Here is a 26,625-nt window from a genome sequence, read left to right on the forward strand (position 1 = left end):
GACGGCGGCCCGCCCACGAGCGCCGCGGCGCCATCCTATTGGCCAGTGCCTTCTCTCCCGCCCCGCGTCCTGCCCATCCCTGGCAACGATTGGCCTTGCCAGACCCTGACAGGTGGGGTCCTTGCCGCCATCTTGGGAAGGAAACGTCAGAGGCAGGGCAGCTTCCTCTTCCACCCTCCCTTCTTTTGCTCTGCACGCCACTTCTCCCTCCCCCTGGTTTCTTTCCCTTCCTCTTCCACTCACCCCAGCGACCTTGCAGACTGAGCAGCACCCTGCATCCTAGGGAAGTCAGGAGGCTCAGCTTTTCTTGGGTTGGGGCTCTGGAAGGTTAAAAGGGAGCCTGGAATCACTACACGGTCAGATCAACTTTTACCTTTTGCAGCAGCTGAGCTTCTAGCCGTTTGTCGAGTGTTTTCATTGGTTCAGTAGCAACGTGATCTTTTCAGTGTAGGTCTGAAATGTGGGATGGGTTTTTTGAACTTGAAACTTTGAATAAAATGGAATGATGGAAATCAGAGTAGATTCTGAATATCATGGATTGCAGGATGGAACTCTGTCTGGAATTCCCTTTACTGTAAATGTAAAGAGATGGTGTTAAGTCATACCAGCTGAAATACATTCAGAGCTAGGGCAAAATTGCACAGTGTTAAAACACAACACTGGCAAAACTCTCATTTAAGTTAGCATGAGTTTAGTGATGGCAAGAAAAAAAAACTTTGTTTTTCATATGATTCCACTAGGATCAGCAGTTTTTAGCCTTACCCATTTTGTGATCCCGTGTTACAAGAGAAAAACATTTCCAGATGCTCTCTCACATAATTGAGTGTCACAGGATCAAACTCTTTAATTACTGTAACTTCCCACAAACTGAGTAGTAAATTCTTCTGGGCAGTATATAGCTAGAATAGAGATCCTCATACACTAATAGAAAACTCATTCAACCTCTTTAGGAAAAAAATGACCACAATGATGTAATAATATATAGGTCAAATCTTGCATTCCCTATGCCTGCTAATCTATCACTGGGAGGGAGTTCAGTATTTGGCCTTCAGATTCCCACAGCAAATTAAATCTTTACTGCTTTCCTAAAGCGGGGGGAAGGAGTGTCTGGGCAGCAGCTCAGAAATTTGCTTTTCTTTTCCTGTTGGATTTAGGATGATCAGACCTCTGGATGTTATCAGGCTCATTTCAATATTAGCAGCTGTGTCTCATACAGGCAACTGTCTCTCCCCCTCCTGAAAAAAAATCCCAATTTGTCACACTTTCTGTTGGTCACCGTCACCCTAGTTTCAAAATCATACTGCAAGAGACTCAGTATGTGTCCTGGGAAGAAGCTATACTTGGGGTTGGTCCTGCTTTTAGCAGGGGGTTGGACTAGTTGTTTTCCTGAGGTCTCTTCCAACCCTAATCTTCTATGGCATGATTCTGAGAGACCTCGGGAAGGGGGGCGAACCTTTGTGCCATTTTAGCTTCCCGGAACTCATAACCCTCTCACCCAGCGGCCTGTAATTGGAATTTGGCAAGAAGCGGCCTTAAACCTTCCTGCCTGTGATTGGTCTGCTTTGGTGTCAGTCAGCTCACGGTTGAAAGCAGCAGGGGAAGGAAGAGGAGGGTGCGTGCTCTGCAGCCGTCTCCTGGCTAGAGAAGTGGTTGCAATGTGCGAAGAAGGCCCGCGGTTCAGTGTTAAGGAATACAGATTTACGAAAGAGCAGGATGAACAAGAAAGAGAAGAGCCGACTCAAGAACTGGTGGTACTGATTCCTGAGGTGCTGATATATTTACACATATTCCCCTTCAGTTCGTTGTGCAGCCTGATTTCCTTCCTTCCTCCCCAAACCAGGAAATGAGAGCCATATTGGGATGGATAAGATCTTTTTCTAATAAGAAAAGGCCTAGATTTTGCATTCTTTCCCTGGATTTCATCTTTTGTGCTTGTCCAGTCCAATAACTTCAGATGCACAATATGCTCCTTTATAGCAGAAATCACCTATACCGATTGTAACCTCTGGGCATTACTGCAAAAAAATAAAGGGAGGATGGGTTCAAGGAAAGTTGAAAGTAAATTTTACAAATCATATGGCTCCTAAGTGCTCATGTAACTCTAACAAAGAATTCATTATTCTACTTTTCTGGTAGCTTAAAATTGTAGAAAGCTATGGAAGGTAATGACCAATTAATTATTTTGTTTTTTAATTTTATTTTTTATATTCATTAAATGCGAACAAATAGTTCACACCCTAGGTTTCTAACTTTCAATTGAATTATATTTTTAAAATGGTAAAAATGCTATTTGAAAACATATCAAAATAAAAATAAAGAACCTATTTAGTGCTCACTTGTTTAGTTCAGCTAGTGAACTGCCTTTTTGACAATAAGTGCCTTAGCCCTGTCTACACAACTCAAATACAGAGGGCCTTCATTTACTTCAAAGCATGAAGACTCAATGATCCATATTTATAAAATGCACTGAATCACCATAACTGGGCACAACTGACTTTATAAGAAGAGTTTTGCTTCACTAAAGACTGTAGGAGAGCTCTTCAACCAGGAAAAATGGGATGAAATCAAGAATAAGTAAATCTAAGCTAAATTTCAGAATAAAAATGTAACAAATTCCCTTTGATCTTGCATTCCTTACTAATATGTGCCTAACTGTGCTCGCTTGCTGCAGGACTACTTAGTTGAGTGAAGATTCCAGAACCAGAACATTAAATTGTAGAATATCCCAAAGCAAAATGAGAGATGTGTCACTGAATACTTAACTTTTCTAGACTAGTAAAGACTTAACCAGGAGTGTAAGGCAAGTCTTTGTTAATCAAGTGGGAAAGCTCTAGCCATATGCAAACTAGCTTATTTAATAGTAGGGAAGTACAATTTGTTTGCAATTACATACATGTGAGCAGAAAAATAACAGGTCAATTGAAGTAGGTATAGTTCAGGATCAAGTCCAAAATGAATGTTCAAACCAGGGCTAGAGTAAAAATTCATTAATATTTTTCTTCCTCTTTCAAAATGCTCTGTGGTGCTGCCAAAGATCATTAGGAGCTTATTGTTTCAGATCCTGGATTCCCAATATGGCATGTACGTTTGGCCTTGTGCTGTGGTTCTTGCTCAGTACCTGTGGTTTCACAGAAGAATGCTACCTAGCAAGAGAATTTTGGAGGTAAAAGTAATTGTGAAAGATTTTTGATCATATAAAATTACCTTTAAAATTAGTAAGATCATGGTACTGTATCTTAAATCTGTTTAGTTTTTATTTCCATTTTAATTTAGATGAGTTACAGGTTGTTTTTTTCCTGTTTCCCTTTCAGTATTAATATAATTCTAGCTGATCCTAGATAATGATCTGCCTTGGGCTTTTCTTATTTTCTGTTCTGCCCATGTGTCTTAAGATGTTTTAATCACTAATCCAATTTGTCAAATTACTGGTTTTTGTGTGTTTGGTTTTTTGTGGCTAGAGATTCACAGACAGTTTAGTTTGCACATTCATTTGGTCAAACATTGGGAAAATTGCAAAATACTCAAAGGAATAACATCATAATTAAAGCAGCTATTTTATGCAGGCTTATTTATAGAAGCAGCAGTTATGAGCCATTGAAGGTACTTCCTGTTAAATTAAAGTTTACTTATCTGCAGGATTAAGCTTTATCAATAGTATGTTTCAGCATGTAGGATTCCATCCAGTTCATTATATTTACAAGAACATAAACAGATAGCATTCCTGACATTCTTAAATGTTATCTGTGGTGTACTACTGTTGCTACAGATCAAATACAAGGCTACATCTACACTGGCATGATTTTCCGGAAATGCTTTTAACAGAAAAGTTTTCCGTTAAAAGCATTTTCAGAAAAGCGCGTCTAGATTGGTAGGACGCTTTTCTGCAAAAGCACTTTTTGCGGAAAAGTGTCCATGGCCAATCTTAGACGCGCTTTTCCACAAAAAAGCCCCAACTGCCATTTTCGCGATCAGGGCTTTTTTTCGGAAAACAACTCTCTGCTGTCTACACTGGCCCTCTTGCACGAAAGTTTTTCGGAAAAACACTTTTTCCCGAACGGGAGTAGCATAGTATTTCCGCAAAAGCACTGACAATCTTACATGAGATCGTCAGTGCTTTTGCAGAAATTCAAGCAGCCAGTGTAGACAGCTGGCAAGTTTTTCCGCAAAAGGAGATGATTTTGCGGAAAAACTTGCCAGTCTAGATACAGCCCAAATATATTATTCTCCTGAGCAAGGTCAGTTCAGAGCTGAACATGTAGTTGTAAAGTTACTATATATTCACTAAATAATAGCATCATTAAACAACTTGAGACAAGATATAGAATATATTCCTCCATGCTTCAGTTATCCTTTGCATTAAACATAGTTCATGGATTTTTGTTTTTACTTTGTTTAGATTGGAGCAGGTGTGAGCCTACCTGGTATAGTAGCTGCTAAATGTGGTGCTGAAGTGATACTGACAGATACTGAAGAGTTGCCTCAGTGCTTGGAGAACTGTGAGCGAAGCTGTCAAATAAATAACCTTCTAGGGATACACATTATAGGACTCACATGGGGACAAATATCTCCCAATCTGCTCTCTCTGCCTGAAATAGACATTATTCTGGCCTCTGATGTATTTTTTGAGCCTGAAGGTTAGTGACTATTCATAAACACATCAAATGTCTTAAATGTATGTAATAAGCTAGAGAAAGTGAAAAGGTAGTATGATATTTGACAAATTCCAAAGGGAAACAAGTTGTGGCTGGCATTAAGAAAACATTGATAATGAACTCAAAATTAATGCATGCTTGAATAAAGTCATTTCTGGGTTTGAGTTTAAATATATATATTCCATGAAGACAGATGAACATTATAATAGTTATGGTAAAAAGAAAAGCAAACTTTAGAAAATAATACCGAATAGCTAACTGAAAACTGATACCATGGTTGAGCTTTAAACTTAGCCTTAAAACAACTGTTGAATGTTACTGTAGAACTGTGCGCCAAACATAGGTATCCATAGACAATTTTAGATTTAAGTTGTTACAAATAGGGATGTTAAAATGTTTCAGATAAATGTGTAACTGCTAAAAATTTAAGTGGTTACATGTTTACATGCAGGGGGAGGCAGCTCCCCTCTCCAGCATGGGGGTGGCCTTGCATGTAATCATGAAGGTTTAATGAGCCTGGGCTCATTTAACGTTAACTGTATACACATTTACGGTCATTAGTCCATTATTTGTTTGTCATGGTATATTTTAGCATGCATAGAACCACGCAATTGATCATTTAAAATCTATATGCAGATTTTGAAGATATTTTAACTACTGTGTATTTCTTGATGAAAAGGAATCCAGCTGCTCAGTTCTGGACTACTTATCAGGTCCGAAGGTAATCTCAAGAGAAACTGGCTTTTGTTTTTTGTCTTATGGCTTCAGAGTCAACAATATTGTTTGGGCTATTAGACTCTGCTTAATTTACAGGTCAGTGATTCTTAAACTTCTGTACTGGGGGCCCCTCCACACAGCATCTATAAATTGCTTAAAAATTGATGGACGTGAAGCAATGTTTGGGGGTAGACAGACTGATGCTTGTACCCCCTCAAGTAATTGCATGACCCCTGAAGGATCACAACCCATTTAGAAAGCTCCTGTAATAGATGTCAGAATCAGGGCCCTTGTTAAGATTGTGTTCAGCTTATGACATGTTATAAAGTCCACATATTCAATGAGGCATAGTGAGTTGCTTGCAATTATACAGACTGACCACAGTTCCTTAGGCTACATTTAACTTAATCCTTAACAGGAGGTCAAGTGAGAGTAGTTATGAATCAGTTCATAGATGACAAGGTTGGCATCATTGGAAAGAACTGGATGTGATAGGAACAACTCTGCAGCTACAGGGAATTTTAACAAATAAGGGCTTGGAATGAGGGGCAACCTACACTAGTGAATGGATCTGAAGACATTTCCCCAGATAGGTTAGTTTTGCTAGCTGCACTTGTATACCTAGAAGTTGTGGTATACATAACTTATTTCACATGCCCGGCCTCATTTTTAGTATCAGGAAAAAACCCTCCATGAATGAACAGAATCTCCTCACCCTGTACATAGCCTACCATTGGATGTAAATGAGCCACATTATCCACTACTCCCCTAAATTATTCCAACAGATTAAGAGGTTAAAGTGGGTAACATGTAGTTTTGCCTTGTTTTAAAAAACAGAAAAAGTACTGAACTAAGATTACTTTTTTCCTTCAGTTCTGACTGGTCTATTGAAGCTTTACTATACAAATGGAAGTTGAAGAATGTCCACATTCCCTTGGGGTCTTTTAATGCTGACAAGGAACATTTGGCTAACTCTCCTCTCCCAGGAAGGCACACTATAGAAATGATGATAATCTCCCTATAAGAAGCAACCTATATCTAAGTTTTTCAATTAAGTATGTTGGCTGGAAGCATGGATTACAAAAAACTGTTTCCTTCACTGATCCTTCTAAAAATGGATTTATCATGCTCCACTGATTGTAGCATGAGGGGCATTTCTCTTTACACACTGTATGAGTAAGATCTATTGAAAGTGTTCAGCTAATTACTTAAGTTATGTTAACAATGGAATAAAAATGAATTTTGCTTCTATTTGAATTGCATTGCAGCTACAGGACAAAGGTGTTATGAAGTTCTGGCAAAAAATTATATACATATTCTAGCTGAAGTTATAATGGCTAAATTGTAGTTTCTTTAATGTAAAAACCTGACAGCTACTATACCTATTTTCCAATTAAAGTTAATTCACTAGACCTTAATGCTCTTGAACCATGTTCGTGTCATGCAGATAATCCTTTATTATATGCACAGCAAGAATTGTGATCAAAATTTTAGTTCAGCAGCCCACAATTTACTGTAGACATTTTAGTATTAATAGTTTTGGAACAGGTATATCTTGTTCAATTTAAGCAGTTTAAATGGAATGCAGTCTTCAAAGTACAGAGGAAGTCCTCAGATAATGTAATCTTCAGATTTAACTGGGATGAGTTAAAAAAACCTTTAAGCACATTAACAAAATGCTGTTAAAGTGGTTTTCTATACTGTATAGTATTTAGAACTTCATTCAATACTTCAAGATTAGCAACTGTCACTTAAGCTGGCACAAAGGCAAATCAGTGCTGGTTACTTATTCTTTTAACAAACAAGTCTAAGCAGCCATTTGGCCCCTTGTTTCAATATTTCAAGTTTGTATTACAAAAAAGCCTTAAAATTGCTAAAATGATGCACTAAACTTTATATTTGAAATTATTCCTTGTTAAAATTGTAGTCTACCTGGTTTAAAGAAGTCAAAGTTAAACATTCACACAGTGTAATTGCTGAGATTTTAGTAAGCTAAAAATAAATGCAGACTCAGACACTAAATTGAGAAAAGTCAACACCAAGAAAAATGTTTAATAGTAACTACAGGGACAGTGGTTATAGTACATGTCATAAGCAAAAAAAAAAAAAAAACACAACACCAATCAGTACTTACAAAGGAATGAAACATTGGCTCTTATTATATTTTATATGCAAGTTCATAAATGTAGATGGTAAGATTTACCATTCTGGAAAAAATAAGGTGTGTATATCATCAGCTAGATGTGCTCACTGTATGCTCCATTATTTTTATGCAAGGCCCGGGTGACTGGAAGTGCAGTTGTCAGGCATATTAATTAACTGGACAGCCATTTGTTTCTGCACGACAAGGCATCGTTACACAGGAGCAATCAGGAGAAAACAGGAAACAGCCAAGCACTCTGCACTGCAACACGCCACCTTAACAGCTAACCAGCATTACTCAACTGCTACACAACTGCGCCTAGTGCACAAAAATACATAAGAGAAGAGATTAGAATTGAGTCTGATAAAACAGTCTTTTCAAAAATCAATTGTCACCTGAAAAAAGTTTTATACAAATTTGGAACAGACAATACTATTTTAATTCCAAGTAAATAGCATTTACAATAAGTTTACATTTGAAGAAGTTTTGCAGAATTTTATTGAAGGAATGAAGGCAAATTGGAAAACATTTCCTTGACAGTCAGCTATTCAGCATGTAATGGCTGCATGTTTCCTCAACATGAAACTTGAGGCAATCAATTAAGTTGCCATTAGTTTTTTTTAAAAAGTCAAACAAGTCAGCACTATATAAACAAAATGAAAATTTACCTCAAATATCCAAGCCAATAATGAAATCGGTAGTCGTTCACTTCACTAAATTACAAGAAATTTGAATAACAGCAACAAAATGGCACATAAAATGTAAAGTCTGCCATTTGAGGCTCAACTTAAAACAAGTAAAAAGTTAAGACAAAAATGTTACAAAATAACCTTTTCAACAGCTGGTTGCTTGTGCCTGGGGTCTCTCCAATGGACTGAAGATTCAAAGGATCTTCCACCCCAGATGTGTCCTTTATGTTGATTTCTCATTTATCTGATGCATCTAGGTTTGAAAAGAAAACAGTTCAGTCAGGATTCCACCATGCACCTTCCCAATTACCTGGATGACTTCAAGTATGCTTCTGGTTGCGTTTCAACTGGCTTTGTCTAATTAAATTAAGTTTTATTAAGGATTATGTGCAGTGCTCCCCTCTCCCCCCCCCCCTTATCACCATATTGCCTCTCTTCAAAGGCCAAATTTAAAATTCAAAGATGATCATGACGAAGTGTTTTAACAGTCACTTAGTTTAAACTGAGTTAGTGAAGAGCAAGCAACAGGCTGTGAAAGTCATACACTTACTCGACTTTAGCCCATATAAGTTATAATGAATACTAACATTTGTATACTATTTTGTAAAAATCTCAATTTTCCTACTGGCATTCAATAAGAGACACTACCATGAAATTTAATCTAATTATTTAACCTCACAGTTCTCATACCTATTTCCATTTTAAAAACAGGACCAAATAGTTTGAGGGGTTAAAGACACACTATCCTTTCCCCACCCAGGATATTTTTAGATGCCTCTAAAGTTCGAGGAAAAACCAGTTTCCTTTTTTATTGCATTGCATTTGCCACTTCTAGAATTACTTTACCTTCAGTCAGTACAATGACCACTGAACAGATTTTCGATTATAAAAGGATAGTGTATCTTTAACTTTTAAAGACAAACCTGCTCCAAAACACGCCCACAGAAACTGGTCCCTGGAGGATCAGCCAAATCAGTTAAAATCTGCAATACTGGCCAATATTCTTTTAGCAAACAGGAGACCGCAGCTTTAAAGGGGAAAATGCAGATGTTGGATAAAAACAGCAAGAAATAGTCATTTTCATTAATAGGTTGCGTCTCATACAATATTTTATTAAAACCAAACCATTAATCCCTAAACAAAAAACATGAAAATGTCCCCTGCAGAAAGTTTCCTAACCAAGTAACTGAAAAGTCTACTCAAAACGCTAACAGTGTGTCCCACTAGGATTCAGTGTTTCTTAAGATGGTAAGAACTATCCCAATACACCCCAGTAACTGCTATTATGAAGTATCATGCAACATGCAGAGAGCTCCAACTACATTACCTTTTTCCTAAGAGGATACAGCTCCTTCCTCTTCAGGAGATTTTGGGGGGCTCTTAGACCTGGATCTAGATTTAGATTCCCTCTTTGAGGCTGGTGGGGGGGTTCTAGATCTGGATCGGGACCTCGATCTGGATCGGGACCTGGAGACGGATGACGACTTGGACTTGGATCTCCTGGCAGACCTAGACTTGGAGGTGGAGCGAGATCGGGAGCGTGTGCGGGATCTGGACTTGGACCGACTGTAGCGGGATCGACTGCGAGACCTAGAGCGGCTCCTGCTCCTGGATCGGCTACGGCGACGTCTTCTGGGGCTAGAACGTTAAAAAAATCACTCAGTTAGACGTAAAAAAAAGAGCGATACGGCTGGGCCAGTCAGGGCGGAACACCCCCCCCCCCCTCGTGGCGGTTACGAAACGCCATTATTCCGAGGAAGTGGTCTGGGCCTACCAGCCACCCCGAACCCTCCCGCCACCACGTGGCTCTATAGAACTGAGTTTTCGCGCCGATCCTGCCTTCCCAGCTAGGAAACCCCCTCCCCCATCGCGTCACATTGGGGACAGTGGTTTTCCCCAGGCTCCCCCCCCCCAGCCCTTTATCGCCCCGGGGAAGCAATCTTCTTCCCCGCCTCCGCCTGATCCTCACCTGCGGCTGCGGCGTCCGTAACCGCTACCTCCGTATCGACGCGGCGGTGGACCCCGGCGGCTATGATGCGAGTCCGGTGGCCTCCCATAACGGGCCATCTGAACTCGGAGCTCCCGCCCATCCAGCACTGCACCGTCCATGGCATCCATGGCGTCTTCGGCATCGCGCTTGTCGTGGAAACGGACGAAGGCAAAGCCGCGACTCTCCTTGGTGTAGCGGTCTCGGGGGATGTAGACGTCCCCCACCCGCCCGTACTTCTCAAAGACCCGCCGCAGCGTGTCCGGAGACGTGCGGTAGGTCAGATTATCCACCTTCAGGGAAGTCATGCCCTCCACATCGGGAGGGGGGCGCCCGTAGCTCATGGCGGGCAGAGGCCCCCGAGGGGCGGCGGTACTGAAAAGAGAAACCGGGCGAAGCGATCAGGAGAGTCGGTAGCGGGTCTGGCCTTGAGGGTCCTCAAGCCAGGAAGCGGGCCCGAACTCAGGGCAGAAATCTGGAAAACGACAGAAAACAGCCCAGTAAAGGCGAGGCCGAGAATGTGGGAGGGCAAATACAGCACAGCCACCACCCGCCTCTTCCCGCTGCTACTAGCAAATGAACAAGGTGGAGCCCGCGCCCTCCTACTTAACGCTACAAAATGGCCGCTTCTGACCCGGAAGCGAAGCGGGTCTCCGCGCGCGCCTCTCGTGCTCTCTCCGTTCCTAACACGATTGCTGCATTATTTTTCATCTTTTTACGAGGTTTACGGAAGCGGTTGCGAAACATCTGCGGTGTGTCCGAATCTAAACGAATAATTCGGCGATCCCACAAAGGGGCCGTTGGGGCCGCTAAGCCGTGACCCCGGAAGGGATTGTCTGAGGCGGGGAAATTTTGAAAGAAATGTGGCCTGAAAATCGGGACAAAGATTAAGAGTGAATGTTCGTGCCGTGGGGAAAGGAGGAAAACTCCACAGAACGCGGGATTTCTGGGCGAAGCCTCCCGTGCCGAAGCAGCGCGGAGCAGTTGAGGAAGGAAACGTTTCAAAATGGCGGCCGATCAGCAGAAAGGGCTGGTGGGTGTGAGGGGGAGGGAAGGTGTGAGCCTGCCAGGCTGTGTTGTGTATGAATGACAAGGACAGGAACCCGGCTCCAGGGCACGGGAGGAGGTGATAGCAAAGTTCACCCCAAGCTGCAGTGACTGTGCACAGTCACCAGTATTGGGGGTTGGTCAGTGAGGAGCCACCCGCTTTAGAGATGGTTTCAACAAAAATACAAAACACACTTGACATGACATCACAATCTGCATTACATCTTATTTAGAAAATACCGGACATTTATATTTTCTCAATTTGTTTCCCGAACAGAAAACTCAAATACTGGACTGTCTGGTTCACAACTGGCCACATGGCAACCCTGGAGATACTGGCAGCGAGGGCAGCTGGAACCCACCCCATGCATGCACCATCTGGGGCTCTGGTTCTATGGTAGTGGTTTCCAGCCTTCTCAAGCAGGAGCTAACTTTTTTAATTTAATTGCAATCCAAGATCTACCTCAAGCCCAGATACCCATATCCCACCTCTTTTGTGCCCCTTCTCTGAGGCCCTGGCCCTGCTCGCTCTAGCCTCCCTCCCTCACCCTCGATCTCTTTCACCAGTCTGGGACAGAGGGCTGGGGTGCTCTGGTCTTGGATTAAGGGATCTGGAGTGTGAGAGGAGTTCTGAGCTAAGCCTGGGGCAGGCAATTGGAGTGCCAGAGGGGGTTCTAGGTGCAGGTTCTGGGAGGGTGTTTGGATGCAGGGGTGCTAGGGCAGGGGTTTGGGGCGCAGGAGAAGGTTCATGACTGGGGTAGGGTTTTGGGATGTGGGCACCAGCTGGGCACTGCTTACCTCAGGTGGCTCCTGCTTACCTCAGGTGGCTCAGTGGGGCTAAGGCAGGCTCACCCCCGCCCTGGTCCTGCACCAGTTCCAAAAGCATTCAGCAAACTCCCTCCATCCCGAGTCCTGTGGCCCCCTCTACCTCCCCACCCCCCCGTAGAGATAGGATACAGGGTGGAGAGGGGGCTCCTTGACATTAGCACCCCCTCCTCTCTTTCTCCTGCCCCGCACAGAAAAACAAAGGCTCCTGAGGAGACAGCTCCAAGGGAAAAGGCAGGAGACGTGCAGCAGTCTCGAGGGTGGGGGGAAACGGAAGTGCTGGGCTCAGTAACCTCTTGGCCAAACCAGTTAGGATCACCTGTTACAGACCAAGATCTATGAGTAGATCCCGATCTACTGGTTGGTGACCAGTGTTCTACGGGATGGGAGCCCTTATCATATGCCCCTTTTGGGCACACACATGCAGCTGTCATGCTAGCCATTCCCATTAAAGCCCCATTTCTTCCCCGCACATGGATCGCCAGGGTTCGACAGACTATAGAATCTACTCGCCCATGGCGACTAGATTTCAGCCACACGCCCCGTTTACTGGCGGCGTGCGCATGCGCAATGCGGGGCTGGCGAGCGGCTTTCGCTGCTGTTGGTCAAGTCCTGTGGATCGCCACTGTATGGGTCAGTGCACGAAACTCAATGCTGGTGCAGCGGTGTTAAGGATCCTTCTACATACAGAGCCCCCACATAGGAGGAAGAGTACATTTTACCTGCACCTGAATGTAAGGAGGGTGGAGCGCAGCTCAGGCTGCAAATTGTGCTGTGTGTGCAGGACAGGGCCCCTGTTACAAATTTGTACCTGCCTGAAAAAATTATGCTTGGGCTCTGCCTACATGCCCATGCTCTCCCTTTTCAACCTGGGTGCAGAAAATGTCATTTTAACCCTCCACTACTGAATCCACATAGTGTGGGAGATACAAACTGAAACTCTCAGCACATTCATACCCACTTGTTCTGCTATTTCAAGGATAGCATGAGGCTCTACCTCAAGCTGCAAGTGTAGTGTCCGGCAGGGGCGGATATAGGGCAGGGCGAGTGGGGCAGCCGCCCTGAGCTCCGCGCTTCAAGAAGCCCCACGCATGCGCCGTGGCACCACCGCACATGCGTGTGGTGCCACCGTGCATGCGCCGTGGCAAAGGGGGCCCCCGCGAAATTGTGCTGCTCTGGGCCCCGCAAAATGGTCATCTGCCCCTGGTGTCCGGGTATTGTGTAAAACTCCTTCCCTTTCTTTTCCCTGCCAAACACACTCCGTGCCACTATACTGTGGTCAGGGAAGGGGTATCCCATTCAAGTGCCAAATCCCACCCTGCCATAGTGTGTGAAAGTAGCATTCCCTCCCAAACATATCCTGGTAGTTTCTTTATTGGGATGGTAGCAATAGTGGCTGCATCTAGACTACATTCCTCTTTCAAAAGAGGAATGTAAATGAAGGAAATCAAACATGCAAATGAAGCACAGATTTACAAATCTCACGCTTCCTTTGCATAATCGCGTCCGATCACTTTTTCAAAAAAGGTTTTTTAGAAAAAAAGCAGTCTAGACGCGGTTCTTTCGAAAAAAATCCTTTTTTGAAAGAACCCTATAAACCTCATTTTTTCAGGAATAAGGGTTCTTTTGAAAAAGTTTTTTCCAAAAGAACCGCATATAGACTACCTTTTTTTTCCCGAAAACTTTTTAAAAAAAGCAATCAGATGTGATTATGCAAATGAAGCGCAAGAGTAAATCTGCATTTCATTTACATTTTCAATTTCCTTCATTTACATTCCTCTTTCGAAAGAGGAATGTAGTCTAGATGCACACAATGGGAGAGTACTGAGATAGACTGGAATTTGGAATTGTTACTTCTCAGTTGTCTACACTTAGGGTGACCAAATAGCAAATGTGAAAAATCAGGAAAGTGGGAGGTAATAGGCACCTATATAAGACAAAGTCCCATATATCAGGACTGTTCCTATAAAATCAGGACATCTGGTCACAGTATCTATCCCTTCTCAAACTGGTATAGAAGAGATACAATCTGCCTATCCATACTTGGACTGTGACCATACTTCACTAACCTGTGGTGCTGTATCAGTGTTAGTGTGAAAGTGGGAAATTTGGCATTGTTTTCAATTACACTAGTATAATACCTCTACTACTATTACTACTACTAACAATAATAATAATGACTAATACTTACGTAGCTCATTATTAAATGTTTATGATTGTGACCTTTAGACATTACTTTGTTTAAAAAGAAAATAAATTGAAATGAAGGAGACTTCATTTCCAAAGATCTCTGGGATTACAGTGTGAAGGAGAGATTTTTAAAAGCTAGTATTAAGATTTTACTTTTTGTTCTTCGTATAGTGCTTTGTTTAATAAATACTCAGTAGTGAAAATCTGCCATATGTGAGATTCTGTCTGTCTGTGTGTTCAAGAACTCCTCCTAGATAGAAAAAATGGTGTTCATTCATCTGAAGAAGTGGGTTGTACTCACAAAAGCTCATGATACTATCTACATGTTTTGTTAGTCTTTAAGGTGCTGCTAGGTTATTTGTTATTTTTTAAGTTTATCTAGTTACCGACTAACTTGGCTATCCCTCTGAAGCTTTTCCTCCTAAAGAGTAGGAGCTAGGACCACCAAATTTAGTATACAGCTTTCTCTTATAACTTAAAACAAAGTAAGGGTTTAGTTGTGCCAAGAAAATGGGATTCTTTCTCATAAAACCGAACAGAAAAGAGACAGAATCAGCAGGAAGGTGAAAGAGGCTGGCTGGAAGCCTGTCTCCCGGCCTCCCACACCCCTCCAGGACTGCCCCAGCCTTGAGCCTCTCATCCCCAGGTGCTCTTTAGGAAGTGTGGGCTAAAGCTCACCCCCAATACATACAGGGATGTTGCTAGCTGTCCCCCTACATCAGGGAGCAAGTGGAAAATGCAGTTTGCTTCATTCCTCACTCTGACGGGAACACAGGGAACAGATGAACATGAGCCTGCCCCAGGTGGGGAACATGCACTCCTCATTCTGCTACAAAGACCTTTTACATCTGCACTTGAAAGGGAATCCTCTGAACTGTCATTCATGTTAAAATTCGACACTCTCCAAAGAGGATTGAACAAACACTTGAACTATCTTACACATTATCAAGATAGCTTTCCCAATTATCACCTCTAATACCATTAACTCACAAACATCCCACTCTCCCCACCTCTAATATTGTCAATTCACAGACACTTACCTTCCTTCCTCCCCCCCCCCTGCATCCCCCTCCTGTTCTGAAATGTGATTTGTCCTTTTCATATGTGTTCATTTTTTTTAATTGTATCCTTTGGTATATATGGTTGTGACTATTTTCTTCCACTATTTGATCTGAGGAAGTGGGTCTGGCCCACGAAAGCTCATCATCTAATAAACCATCTTGTTAGTCTTTAAAGTGCTACATTGTCCTGCATTTTGCTTCCTCTTCTGGGTGTGGCTACTGGAGCTGCAGTGGCCATGAAGAGATGCTTTGCCTCAGCAATAATGTTGACATAAAACCAAGAAGCAAGATATTTCCTGCATGAGAAATCTAAATTAAGGGAATAATGTACCACTTATTTTTATGTGTTTTATTGCTTCTTGTTATTTATTCATTTCACACAGAACAGTAAGATTTAAAATTTCTTGTTGAATCACACCACAAAATATTTCATGTCAAGAGAGATGCTAAAATCTGCTTTACAGTGAGCCCCTCAAAATTGTACAGGGAGTCTCCCTACAAATCACTTGTTGTGTTTGTGTAAGTGTGGTTCTAGTTTCAGATAAAATGCTGTACAGTTTTGCAAAATAATAGTTTAGAAATCTTAATATTGAATAAGTAATGCAGTGTTTTAGCTGTTGTTGGAAGGGTGTGTTCTGGATAAGCCTTTTAAGGCAGGAACAAATGCTGGGTGAAACCATGAGACTTCACTGAAGTCTATGGGAGTTTTTGTCATTAACTTCAGCTGGCCCAATTCTACCCTATGTCTTTGTATGTGAGTGCACAGCAGTTAGCACAATCTTGACTGGTGTCTCTGCGTAGTCTTTTGATAAAAGTGCAAAATAATAATAGTAGGAAGTGGGAGTAGACTTAATATGAGATGTCTGACTTCCTTTTCCTACTTTACTCACTTTCTAAAATAGGATCTTTAGGATTACTTATTTTTTTACAAACATTACAAAACTCAATGCATAAATATATTAGCTTTTAAATAATAGGTTTTATGTTGGAAGGATTTGAAGGCAAAATATTGAATGATGATAGAGACAGCTATTTCACTTCTTGTTCAGTGTGAATGACCAACAACAGAAACAATGAGAGATACTGTGCATGTGTGTCAGTTACAATGAAATATTTCCTTTCATTTCTCTTGTGTTTATTGGAAGGATTCACTAAGCTTTTCAGTCTTCACTTATGAATGCTTTTTGCATGACTGATGACAATTTTCTTAAAAGACAACTTTCTAAGATATTTGGTTTCTTGCTCAAAGTATTATTGGCTAAAGGTTTCAGAATATTATTTACAGAAGCACAAACATACTATTGTTATTTTAAGTAATATAATAGATTTACTCTTTTTAAAGTCAAAGATTGCTGAGACTGCATCTCCCAGAGTGCATCTAGCTTGAATCAGCTGACATGGGTTGTGAAATGTTCCTTATTTCCTGCTCAGCCTGAATGGACATGGTTTGTGTGTATGAGTGTCTTTTTCTTTCCTTTGTCAGGTGATTTAATGTCTTTTGACTAAAATCTGATTCAAGCAATTGTGACAAGGAAGTGAGCTGATTTATTAACTTAGCTGGTGGGAAACTACTGGGGGGAAGGGATGTCACGAAGAAATAATACACTGCACCCTGTTTGGATATCTTCATGTGAAAGGTAGAAAGGATCTAAATAATCTTCACAACTCTTATTAAACCATTGCATTTGTTTTAGTATTTATTTTTTATTTACAGTGGAGCACTAGACCTCTTGACTAGTCAGTGAATATTTTTAACACTTAACTATTAGTTTTACATAACATTTCTTTCTGAAGGTTTTTTTTTCTTTTTCTTTTGGCAGAACTTAAAAGGAAGCTTTAGAAGAAAAACAGAACTTCTCCGGACTGAAGAGCACAACTTCCTAAAGAAAAACAAAATGTCTCCTAAACCAAAAAAGCTTTTTAACATAATTATGTTAGGAGTTGCTTTTATGTTTATGTTTACTGCCTTCCAAACTTGTGGAAATATTGCGGTAAGTACAAGTATCCGTACACTCCACATCCTTTCCTTTCTTTCAGCCATCCCAATTCTAACAGTGGTTTTGTTAAGGGATCCAAAGGGCATGGTAACATTACATTTTATCTGTGTTTCTATTGATTTAGAATTTGCATAGATGCTTAAGTAATCTGTTTCTTTATGAGAGTAAAACAGTGATGGTGGTTTAGACCAAAAAATAAGTTAATGAATGACATTCAACTTTTAAATAATATCTGCTCTGTCAGTTATATGTCCCAGTTATTGAATTAATCTGTATCATGTCATGTTTCTGAGGGTTTTTTAAATAATTTTGCTTTAAAACAATTGACTTGGGTGTTGTTATTTGTAACTTTGTCACCTATTTTCTCCTGGTTGATGAATCTTCCTAATCTTACATTTTCTCTATGTAATTACAAGCTGGAGATTGAAGGAATATGAATACAGTGAGTGGTCATACTGTCACAATTGACAGAACTGCCTAGTCACCTTACATCTCACTAAATAATTTACTGCCAGTCTTTGTCTACTTTAATGCAAGCAAGCAAATTGAACATGTCTGCCATATTTAGAAACACTCTCATTATTTTCAGTAGGTATTCCTTATTTATAGATACCGTATTTTCCGGCGTATAAGACGACTTTTTATACTTAAAAAACATCCCCCAAAAATCGGGGGTCGTCTTATACGCCGGGTATAAACATACAGGCAGTCCCCAACTTGCAGGTACGAACGGGGCTTTTCTCGCCCCGGAGGACACGGACTGTGGGATCTCGCGGTCCCGCCGACCGTGTACTCCGGGGCGAGAAAAGCTGCTCCGCGTCTCCCTGGTCTGCAGACCAGGAAGACGCGGAGCAAAGCCGTGGAGGGACTCGGGCAGCGGGGCAGCCCAGGCGCGCCTGGGCTGCCCCGCTGCCCGAGCCCCTCCGCGGCTTTGCAAAGTCTCGGGGGAAGCCAGCAGCGGGACAGCCCAGATGCGCCGCGGCTGTCCCGCTGCCGGCGTCCTCAGAGGCTTTGCTCCCCAGCAGACCAGGGGCACCGGGAGCAAAGCCGGGGAGGCGGAGGGGTCCCGCGCCTCTGAGGCTTTGCTCTGGCAAAGCCGGGGAGGCACGGGACCCCGCTGCCGCTGCGGCTTTGCTCCCCGTGTCCCTGGTCTGCTGGAGAGGGGGAGGGGTGCAGCTAGTGCGCCCCCCCCACCAGCAGACCAGGCTTTTGTTGTGGATCCTGGGGCAGAGCAGCTGGGGCGCTGCCGGTTGGCCTCTTAAGGGGGGGGTAGTCTTATACGGCGAGTATAGGCGAAAACCTATGGTTTAACTAGAAAATTAGGGGGTCGTCTTATACGCCCAGTCGCCTTATACGCCGGAAAATACGGTATATACAAATTGCTTTACTATGTTGTATAGTTAATGTTTGGTATTATTATTCATAAGAGAGGCTGATCTTGTAGCTAAATCTCAGGACCGAGTTTGCAAATAGAGATTTGGTTCCTAATTGCGACAGACCATGTTCATGTCTCAGTTTCCAATTCTGTAAAAATGGGGCTTATTATGGTCTATGTTAAAGAGGTGTTGGGAGGATTAATTTTTTAATGTCTGTGAAATATTTTGAGATCTAAAGGCATTGTAGAATCACAAAATACCAGTTATTGTTTCAAATGAACAGTTTCACCCCAAGCATTTTGTGGTGAATTTTTATAAATAAAAATGGAATACAGTGTTGTTGTAGCCATGTTTGTTCCAGGATATTAGAGAGACAAGATGAGTGAGGAAATATCTTTTATTGGACCAAATTCTGTTGGTGAGAGAGAGAGAGAGCTTATCCAGTAAAAGATACTAACTCACTGAGATGCTGACCTTGTCTCATAAATGTAAGTGTCTGCAAGCATAAGTAATACCCATTGTTTGGCAGTGAATGAATCAGGACTTAGGTTCCAAAGTTCAAATTGCATTTGCCCCATGAGCAAACCAGAAAACCTGTAGACAGAGGGAGAGTGTAGGAAGGAAGAGCTCTAGATCCATAATGGGAGTTAGTCCCAGATCCCTCTATTTAAGCTCCTAACTTCTATTGAAATCAACAAAAGTTGGGAACCTAAAAATCATTGAGGATCTGGGCCTTAGGCTGTAATTAATAAATGTGGCTTTCAAAGGCTTGCATACTACTCCTTTAAAAAGAGAAGAGAGTGTAGAGTAATTAAGGAGTTGAGAATCAGAGTTTTGATGTGCAGTTCTTGACTGTCATTGAATCTGAACAAGATGCAGTAGTTTCCCTAACTATACAATGGGCATAATAGTTACTTCCTCATGTAAGTGTTACATGACTTAATTGCCATTTCTAAATTACTTTTAGTTCCTTGGGCATTGTTATTAACGGTTCTAACTTTGCTCTCTCATGTTAATTTGTCTCTGTAATTTTTAGATTTTTTTTAAAAGTACAAAATGTACTTTCTGTATTATTATTTATAATTTTCTGTACACAGCAAACTGTTATCACGAATTTGAACAACACAGATTTTCATGGCAGTGGTTATACCAGGTAATTTACCATAATATTTTTGTTCTTTTCTTACTTTAAAAGGCATAGCTAGACTTGATGAAATATTATGAAGATGTGCTTGTTCTGCTGAATTAACACTTTTAAAAATTACATTTTTATCATACTAAAAGAAAGCTTAATTTTACATAATTTTTCCTATTTAAATGAACCACATTCCTGTTTTTTACTTTTTCCATGTAGGGAGAAACAGTGCCATGTTTTTGCTTTTTATCTTGGGTCATGCAGTCTGTGAAATTCTTGAAAAGTAAAACAGATAACTGAGGCGCAGATCCTACAAACTTCCATATGTGTGGACCTTTGTACCCACATAGATCACAGGGTCTGCTTGTGCAGATCAGCTTACAGGAGAGATTTCAACAGTCACATGGAAGGGAACAATCAGAAAGATGGGAGGAAAATCAGGGTATCAGAGCTGTGGAAACTGGTTCTTTTTAATGTTTATTGTATTGGCAAAGCAACCAAAGTCCCCAGTCATGATCAAGGCCCTACTGTGCCAAGGACTGTGCAGTCATTTAGGAAGGCTTGGGCTTGGCCTTGGCCTTAAAAGGTGTACAGTCTAATTTAAGATAAGGTGCAGCAAAGTTAAATAACAATAGAAGGGAAAAAAGAAGTAGATTAATAAGATCATGCAGTTACATGATGTTTGATGTAATAGTTTTGAATCATTTGAAAACTTTTCTAAATAAATAAAATTAGCTACAGTAACCAGCACTCTTGAATTTCCTTTGAAATATTTATTCATCTTTATTATTTATTTGTGTAGCATGGCCATTATTTATGGAGTGTTCTCTGCATCAAATCTTATTTCACCTTCAGTTGTTGCTGTAGTAGGACCTCAATTATCCATGTTTATTAGCGGTGTATTTTATAGGTAAGTAATTCATTGAAATCTAGAATTTCTGCTTCTGTGTATCCTTGCCCCTTTACTTCACCTACCATGTCATGCATGAAATTGTACTGACCAAGGAGGGCAGAGTTTGGCTTCTTGCAATGATATCAGTGTTGCTCCTGAGTCCCTTAGAATGTTACTTCAGAGACATTCACCCTCCCCCAGAGCTGTGATCTTGTTATTTTCACATTGATTGGTCTGCCTGACTTTGGAGTAAAGAACCAAGATCAAGCCTCAGTCTAATTACTGTACTAGAAAAAATAGCAGTATATGCTTAGGGTAATAAGAAATTGTTTTTAATTATATTGACTTGGATTCTTTTAAAAACTATCTTAAGAATAAGTACTTGATTTTGAGGAAGCAAATCTAATGGTTAAAAAGCATAATCAGCATGACAATGTTCACATTCAATTTGAATATAATACATTGTTATATTTTAGCATATACATTGCGGTTTTTATCCAGCCATTCACGTGGTCCTTCTACACTGCTTCTGTTTTCATTGGGATAGCAGCTGCTGGTAAGTATTTCACATAACGTGTATCTGCTTCTTCACTGTATTTTGTCTCTCTGAACTATTTTTCCTCCTTTCTCTGCAACTTTTTTATTTGAATTTCAGTACTTTGGACTGCACAGGGAAATTGTCTGACAATAAATTCAGATGAAAATACCATTGGGAGAAACAGTGGAATCTTCTGGGCACTTTTACAGTCCAGGTAACTTTCCTTTATTAAAAAGTCTCAAAAGGGTAGCTGTGTTGTTTTGTAACTTTAAAAACAATGAGTAGTCCTGTGGCACCTTAGAGACTAACAAAAATATATATAGTATCATGAGCTTTCTGAAGAAGTGGGTTTTGCCCACTTTCATGAACTTTCATGGTCAAAACCCACTTCTTTTGCCCACTTTCATGAACTTTCATGGGCAAAACCCACTTCTTCAGAAAGAACACTCTTCCTTCAATGAGGGTTACTATGAGTTGGAGTAAGAAGTCTTCCACCTCGATATTATTTCAAAATAAAGACTTGTAGTGTAGATGCGCTTTTTGTTGTTATGAATAATGTCAGTTATTCTGAAATAATGCTGCTATGTAGATGTACCCTAAGGCTGTGTCTACACTGGACCCCTCTTCCGGAAAAGGGATGGAGATGAGACAAGTCAGAATTGCAAATGAAGCGGGGGATTTAAATATCCCCCGCTTCATTTGTATAAACATGGCTGCCGCTTTTTTCCGGCTCGGGGCTTTGCTGGAGAAAAGCGCCAGTCTAAACGGGATCTTTCGGAAAATAAAGCCTTTTCCGAAAGGTCCCTTATTCCTCTTAAAATCAGGAATAAGGGACCTTTTGGAAAAGGCTTTATTTTCCAAAAGATCCCGTCTAGACTGGCGCTTTTCTCCGGCAAAGCCCCGAGCTGGAAAAAAGCAGCAGCCATGTTTATACAAATGAAGCGGGGGATATTTAAATCCCCCGCTTCATTTGCAATTCCGACTTGTCTCATCTCCATCCCTTTTCTGGAAAAGGGGTCCAGTGTAGAGACAGCCTAAGAGTGCAAGGAAGACTTTTCATCTCAGACAGTAATTCAGTTGTACTCCAGTAACTATGAAATGAAAGGAAAAGCTGGAGGTTGCATTGCTGCTGGTATTGAACAATACTTAATGATAAGTAGGGATTATATACAACCAATCTTTCCTCCTGATGTACAGTGCAAAAGTTAATGTCATTTCTGGTATCTTAGATCTCTTTGAAATGTAGAGCTAGCCTTGTGAAAGTGAATCTTCAATTTTGTTTTATATTTCTGTGGGACTAGCAGTTTGACAGTGGGAGGACAAACACCCTCTCTCTCTCTCACATTTTCACCATATTATTCTTTCATATATAATTTGTTACCATAATAAATATTATATTCCTGTGTCATCCCTTTTTTGTTTTCAGCTTGTTTTTTGGAAATCTTTATATATACTTTGCTTGGCGTGGGAAAACACACATATCAGGTTGGTATTACTTATTTTGTGTGTAGAATGCTTTGTATCATAATGTATGAAAAACGGACAAAATAATGATGTAGGAATCAGTCTTAGGCTATGTTTACATTACAGAACTCACAGCAGTACAGCTGTACCTCTACACTGTGCTATTGTAAGGTCTCCTGTGTAATCCCCCTGTGCCGCTAGCATTTTAAACCACCCCAACTTGACTGGCAGAAGCTATGTTGGTGGTGGGATATATTCTCCTGCCAATATAGTACTGTCCACACTAATGCTTTTTTGTCTATGAAACTGTCGGTTATTGGGTGTTTTTTTCACAACCCTGGCCAAGCAAAATGCTAATGTAGACCTAGCTATAGTTGTAACAGCTAGAAAATAGGGAACAACAGATAAAGTTTGTATTTGTTTTCTAGGCCATATTTCAGTTTTACTATGTAAAGCTGTATGATAAAAGAGCTATGAATATCTCCAGTGTTCACAACTGCTGTTTCCTTCGCTTTCTTTCATAACTTGATGGAGAGGGAAATTGACCAGAATAGCGTATTGCAGAGTTCTGTAATTGTTCCCCATGGGAAGACTGTTATTCTGGAATAAGAATGTCCACATTGGAAGCTGTTCTTGAATAGCTATTACACTGTAAATTCGCACCCTACCTGCTCCATTATAGTATCTTGGTGCAGACAAACAGTCGGACTCCCTGTCTTGATACAGATCATCATGGTTAATTTCCTGTTTGAATTATTTTATTTTTCCTGTTACATTCCTGCTCAGCTTTCCCCTTGATATTTTTATACCTACTGCCTCTTCTTGTCTTCTCCCCCCGCCCTCTGCTATTTATTTTAGTTCTGGACAACCAACACTCTGGTCATCTGAAGAAGGGGGCTGTGCCCATGAAAACTCATGATACCATCTGCATGTTTTGCTAGTCTTTAAAGTGCTACCAGACTATTTGTTGTTTTTGAAGTCTATCCTGTTCAAACTAACTCGGGTACTCCCTGAAGCTTTTTAACATTGTCATCTTAAGCCTTCCAAATCTAATCAGTGTAGAGCTTGGAGCAAAGTGCATTCATATTCAATGGAATAAAAGACAGATTGTTAAAGCTGTTGAGTTGCACATAGGTCATTTGGGACCTGAGTTACTGTAAAGAGATGGAGGCAGGGTCTGCTGTGTGAGCAGTGGTTGTCTACTGAGAAGCCAACTAATTTACATGGAAACTGTGACACAGCCTGTGTTTTAGTATAATAGTCAGGAAACCCAGAAAAAAACCCACAACTATAATAATAAATTGAGCTGATTAAAGAGGAGAGTTTCCGGTATTATGTACTAAAAATGCCCTCAAATATCTGATAGACCATATTATTTACATGTTTAAAACATGAAGGGTGCATCTAGACTGGCCACCTGTCTACACTGACCGTGAGTATTTGGACAAAAACACTGACTTTGTACTGTACAAAATCAGTGGTTCTTGTGTAGATATTCCGACGCTCCCGCTCAGGGATAAGCACTCTTGCGCAAGTAACATTGCGCAAGAGGGCCAGTGTAGACAGCCAAGTTAATTTCTTGCACAAGAAAGCCCGATGGGTAAAATTCGTCTACACTCTCTTGCGCAAATACTTTTAACGGGAAAAACTTTTCTGTTAAAAGTATTTGTGTAAAATCATGCCAGTCTAGACGCAGCCGAAGATTTATTCATTTAGAACATGCGTTCCCAAACTGGGGAGCCTCAAGAAATTCCGGTGTGTGTGCATGCGCGCGCACGCACGCAAGGCAACCCAACCCCCCTCCCTCCCCGGCACTCCTCCCCCCCCATCCCCCAGGAAGAGCCAGGTCCATCCGGTATCTTCTGTTTTTCGGCCCCGGTCAGTTCCGTTTTTTGCTCAACAAGTTTTGCTGCTTATTTTGGGGGGGGGGGGTGCCCCCCCAAGTGCCACGCGCCCAGGGCCAGTGCCCCCCCTCCAAGCGCCGCGCGCCCGGGGCTGGTGCCCCCTCCAAGCGCCGTGCGCCTGGGGCTGGCGCTCCCCCCATACGCCGCGCGCCCAGAGCGCGGGCGGCCAATTCGCGGCGCTCCCGGGGCCATGTGCCCGGGGCCGGCTCCGGCACCATGCATGCGCCTGGGGCCAGGCTAGCCCCAATCACTTGGCGGGCGCACACAAATGCCCCCGCGGGTGCTATGACGCCTGCGGGCACCGTGTTGGGGACCACTGGTCTAGACTATCTCTTTCGAAAGAGGCTTGTGGTTTAGACGTACCCATGAACACCAGTTCCTCCTTGCCACACTTTATTTCAGGTTCCTACAAGAGTTGTTTGCACATGAACATAAGAGACTGTTTTTAAAACTGTGTGCACAGAAACACTGTTATTGATTTGTAATCCTAATAGTTTTTTTTAAATGTTATTTTCAAAATTTTATGTTCACCTTTAAGCCAAAATACCTATAGGTACACTAGCAGACTTACCCAATGTTGCTCAAGTCCTCCAGGGCACAGGGCTGATGGTATGGGTTGTACAAGACTCAAGGCAAGGCCTTGGGGATGTTGTGCAGGAGACTGGGGGTTAGGGAAGGATTGTAAGAGTGAGTGTTGGGGGAAGGTGAGGAGGGGCTCAGGGCAGAACGTCCTGCCAGGCACAGGACTTTTCTCCTCAGCTGCCGGCCAGGGGCCCTTTTCTCTCCCTCCTCCCCCCCCCCCCTTCCAGTCCCTCAGCCACCAGGGGCCCTTTTCTTTCCTTCTTCCAGACCCCACCCGGCCACTAGAAGCTCTTTTCTCTTTCTCCCCAGCCTTCCTGGCCTCCAGGGATCCTTTTCTGTTCCCTCCCAGCCTCCCAAAACATAAGGGGCTCTTTTCTCTCCCCTCTAGGGTTACCAAGTAGTCTTTAAAAAAAAATACCGGACACACTTCATGGGGAGGGGAGTGGGGCTGGCTGGGAGAGATCGGGAGGGGGGGGGGGGGAATGACGACGGACAGCCAACGGGAAGCAGAGCTGGTCAGTAGGGGGAGGGCGGAGCGGGGCTGGCCGGAGGAGATTGGGGGGGAAGAGAGGGCGGCCAGCGGGAGCAGGGCTGGCCAGGGTAGCTCAGGAGGAGGAGGAAAGTACTGGCCGCCAGAAGCAGCGCTGGCGGGGGGTGCAGCGGGGCTGGTTGGGGAAGATTGGGAGGAGGAACCGGCCGGTAGGAGGTAGATTTAGCGTCAGGGGTGGGGGTTGGGTGCAGCAGGGCTGGCCAGGGAAGTTTGGGAGGAGAATTGAGGGAGAACCAACCGGCTGGCCAGGAGGAGGGGGAGAGGAAGGAGCGTATCAGCCGGTGGAGAGTGGGACTGACCCAGGTGGTGCAGATCCCAAGGCGCTCCCGCCCCCCACACGGTTCAGGCGAAGCACGAGTCAGTCCAGCTGCAGCTTCACCACGCGTTTGACCAGCGCGCAGGAGCACGCACTGGGCTGCCCCTTCTCCTCACATGCAACCAGGGCTCCCAGCGCCGATTGCGCCCTGCCTCCCAGCCACTCCCCTGTCAGGCCTCCGGCACCCAGTTGGAAAACCAGAGAATACCGGACATTGCACATGTCCAGTATCTTTTGGAAATTTTTACTGGATAGAACCCCAAAAAACCGGACTGTCCAGTAAAAAACTGGACACCTGGCAACCCTATTCCTCTCCCAGTCCCAATCTCCCCCCAGCTGTCAGGGACCTTTTTTCTCCTCCACTCTCTGGTGCTGTGCCCATGTGAAGGGAGGTAGGGAAAGAGTTTGGGGGAAGGGGTGCTCATAGGCAAGGTGGTGGAGTCCCAGATCTGCTGGCCACTCCTTTGGAGATATGGCTGCTCCCAGGGGACACTGCAAGATAGTTCTCCTCTGCAGGCTTGCTGTCCCCCAATGGCCACTCTGATATTGCTTCCCTTTGA

At 42.5% G+C, this 26,625-nt stretch overlaps 3 protein-coding genes across 15 annotated transcripts in view; 2 read left to right on the forward strand and 1 right to left on the reverse strand.

Moving 5' to 3' along the window:
* Positions 1–218: 218 nt before the first annotated feature.
* METTL23 (methyltransferase 23, arginine) lies at positions 219–7,486 on the forward strand. 5 transcript variants are annotated; one of them, XM_089771956.1, is made up of 6 exons: positions 431–447; positions 1,573–1,766; positions 3,035–3,163; positions 4,397–4,634; positions 5,289–5,373; positions 6,243–7,486. In XM_089771956.1, exons 2-6 carry the CDS (start codon positions 1,656–1,658, stop codon positions 6,391–6,393), a joined length of 714 nt encoding a protein of 237 aa, XP_089628082.1. In that variant the 5' UTR covers positions 431–447; positions 1,573–1,655; the 3' UTR covers positions 6,394–7,486. The 5 variants fall into 5 exon arrangements, with proteins under 5 accessions (XP_006136561.3, XP_014435724.3, XP_089628083.1 ...); XM_006136499.5 differs by lacking the exons at positions 431–447; positions 1,573–1,766 and adding an exon at positions 219–356 and having other exon boundaries at positions 3,059–3,163; XM_014580238.4 differs by having other exon boundaries at positions 363–1,766.
* SRSF2 (serine and arginine rich splicing factor 2) lies at positions 6,200–10,765 on the reverse strand. 6 transcript variants are annotated; one of them, XR_012896796.2, is made up of 4 exons: positions 10,171–10,765; positions 9,529–9,839; positions 9,125–9,228; positions 6,200–8,454 (listed from the first exon to the last, which is right to left on the reverse strand). XR_012896796.2 is itself a non-coding variant. In XM_075903586.2 (3 exons), exons 1-2 carry the CDS (start codon positions 10,530–10,532, stop codon positions 9,536–9,538), a joined length of 666 nt encoding a protein of 221 aa, XP_075759701.1. In that variant the 5' UTR covers positions 10,533–10,765; the 3' UTR covers positions 6,200–9,228; positions 9,529–9,535. The 6 variants fall into 6 exon arrangements, 2 of the variants coding, with proteins under 2 accessions (XP_075759701.1, XP_075759700.1); XR_012896798.2 differs by having other exon boundaries at positions 6,200–7,830; positions 8,343–8,454; positions 9,125–9,839; XR_012896797.2 differs by lacking the exon at positions 9,125–9,228 and having other exon boundaries at positions 6,200–7,830; positions 8,343–8,454; positions 10,171–10,764.
* Positions 10,766–10,920: 155 nt separating this feature from the next.
* MFSD11 (major facilitator superfamily domain containing 11) overlaps positions 10,921–26,625 on the forward strand; it is a 56,166-nt gene continuing 40,461 nt past the window's right edge. Inside the window, exons 1-7 of one of the 4 annotated variants that reach the window (XM_075903578.2) lie at positions 10,921–11,221; positions 17,132–17,302; positions 19,782–19,837; positions 20,622–20,729; positions 21,188–21,267; positions 21,367–21,463; positions 22,676–22,734. In XM_075903578.2, the coding sequence (XP_075759693.2) occupies positions 11,195–11,221; positions 17,132–17,302; positions 19,782–19,837; positions 20,622–20,729; positions 21,188–21,267; positions 21,367–21,463; positions 22,676–22,734 (598 nt within the window). In that variant the 5' untranslated portion in view covers positions 10,921–11,194. The other 3 variants (XM_075903579.2, XM_075903581.2, XM_075903582.2) reach the window with 3 other exon arrangements.

This window comes from Pelodiscus sinensis, chromosome 20 (genome assembly GCF_052426305.1).
Source record: "Pelodiscus sinensis isolate ZL-2025 chromosome 20, ASM5242630v1, whole genome shotgun sequence".
In the NCBI taxonomy this organism is placed as follows: domain Eukaryota; kingdom Metazoa; phylum Chordata; order Testudines; family Trionychidae; genus Pelodiscus; species Pelodiscus sinensis.

Excerpts from the sequence above, each read along its gene's own strand:
- METTL23 (XM_014580238.4), top strand. The coding sequence starts at position 1,656 with ATGTGCGAAGAAGGCCCGCGGTTCAGTGTTAAGGAATACAGATTTACG. Across the intron at positions 4,635-5,288 it reads TGTATTTTTTGAGCCTGAAG|ATTTTGAAGATATTTTAACT; the intron begins GTTAGTGACTAT and ends ATCTATATGCAG. Across the intron at positions 5,374-6,242 it reads ACTACTTATCAGGTCCGAAG|TTCTGACTGGTCTATTGAAG; the intron begins GTAATCTCAAGA and ends TTTTTCCTTCAG.
- SRSF2 (XM_075903586.2), bottom strand. The coding sequence starts at position 10,532 with ATGAGCTACGGGCGCCCCCCTCCCGATGTGGAGGGCATGACTTCCCTG. Across the intron at positions 9,840-10,170 it reads TACGGACGCCGCAGCCGCAG|CCCCAGAAGACGTCGCCGTA; the intron begins GTGAGGATCAGG and ends TTAACGTTCTAG.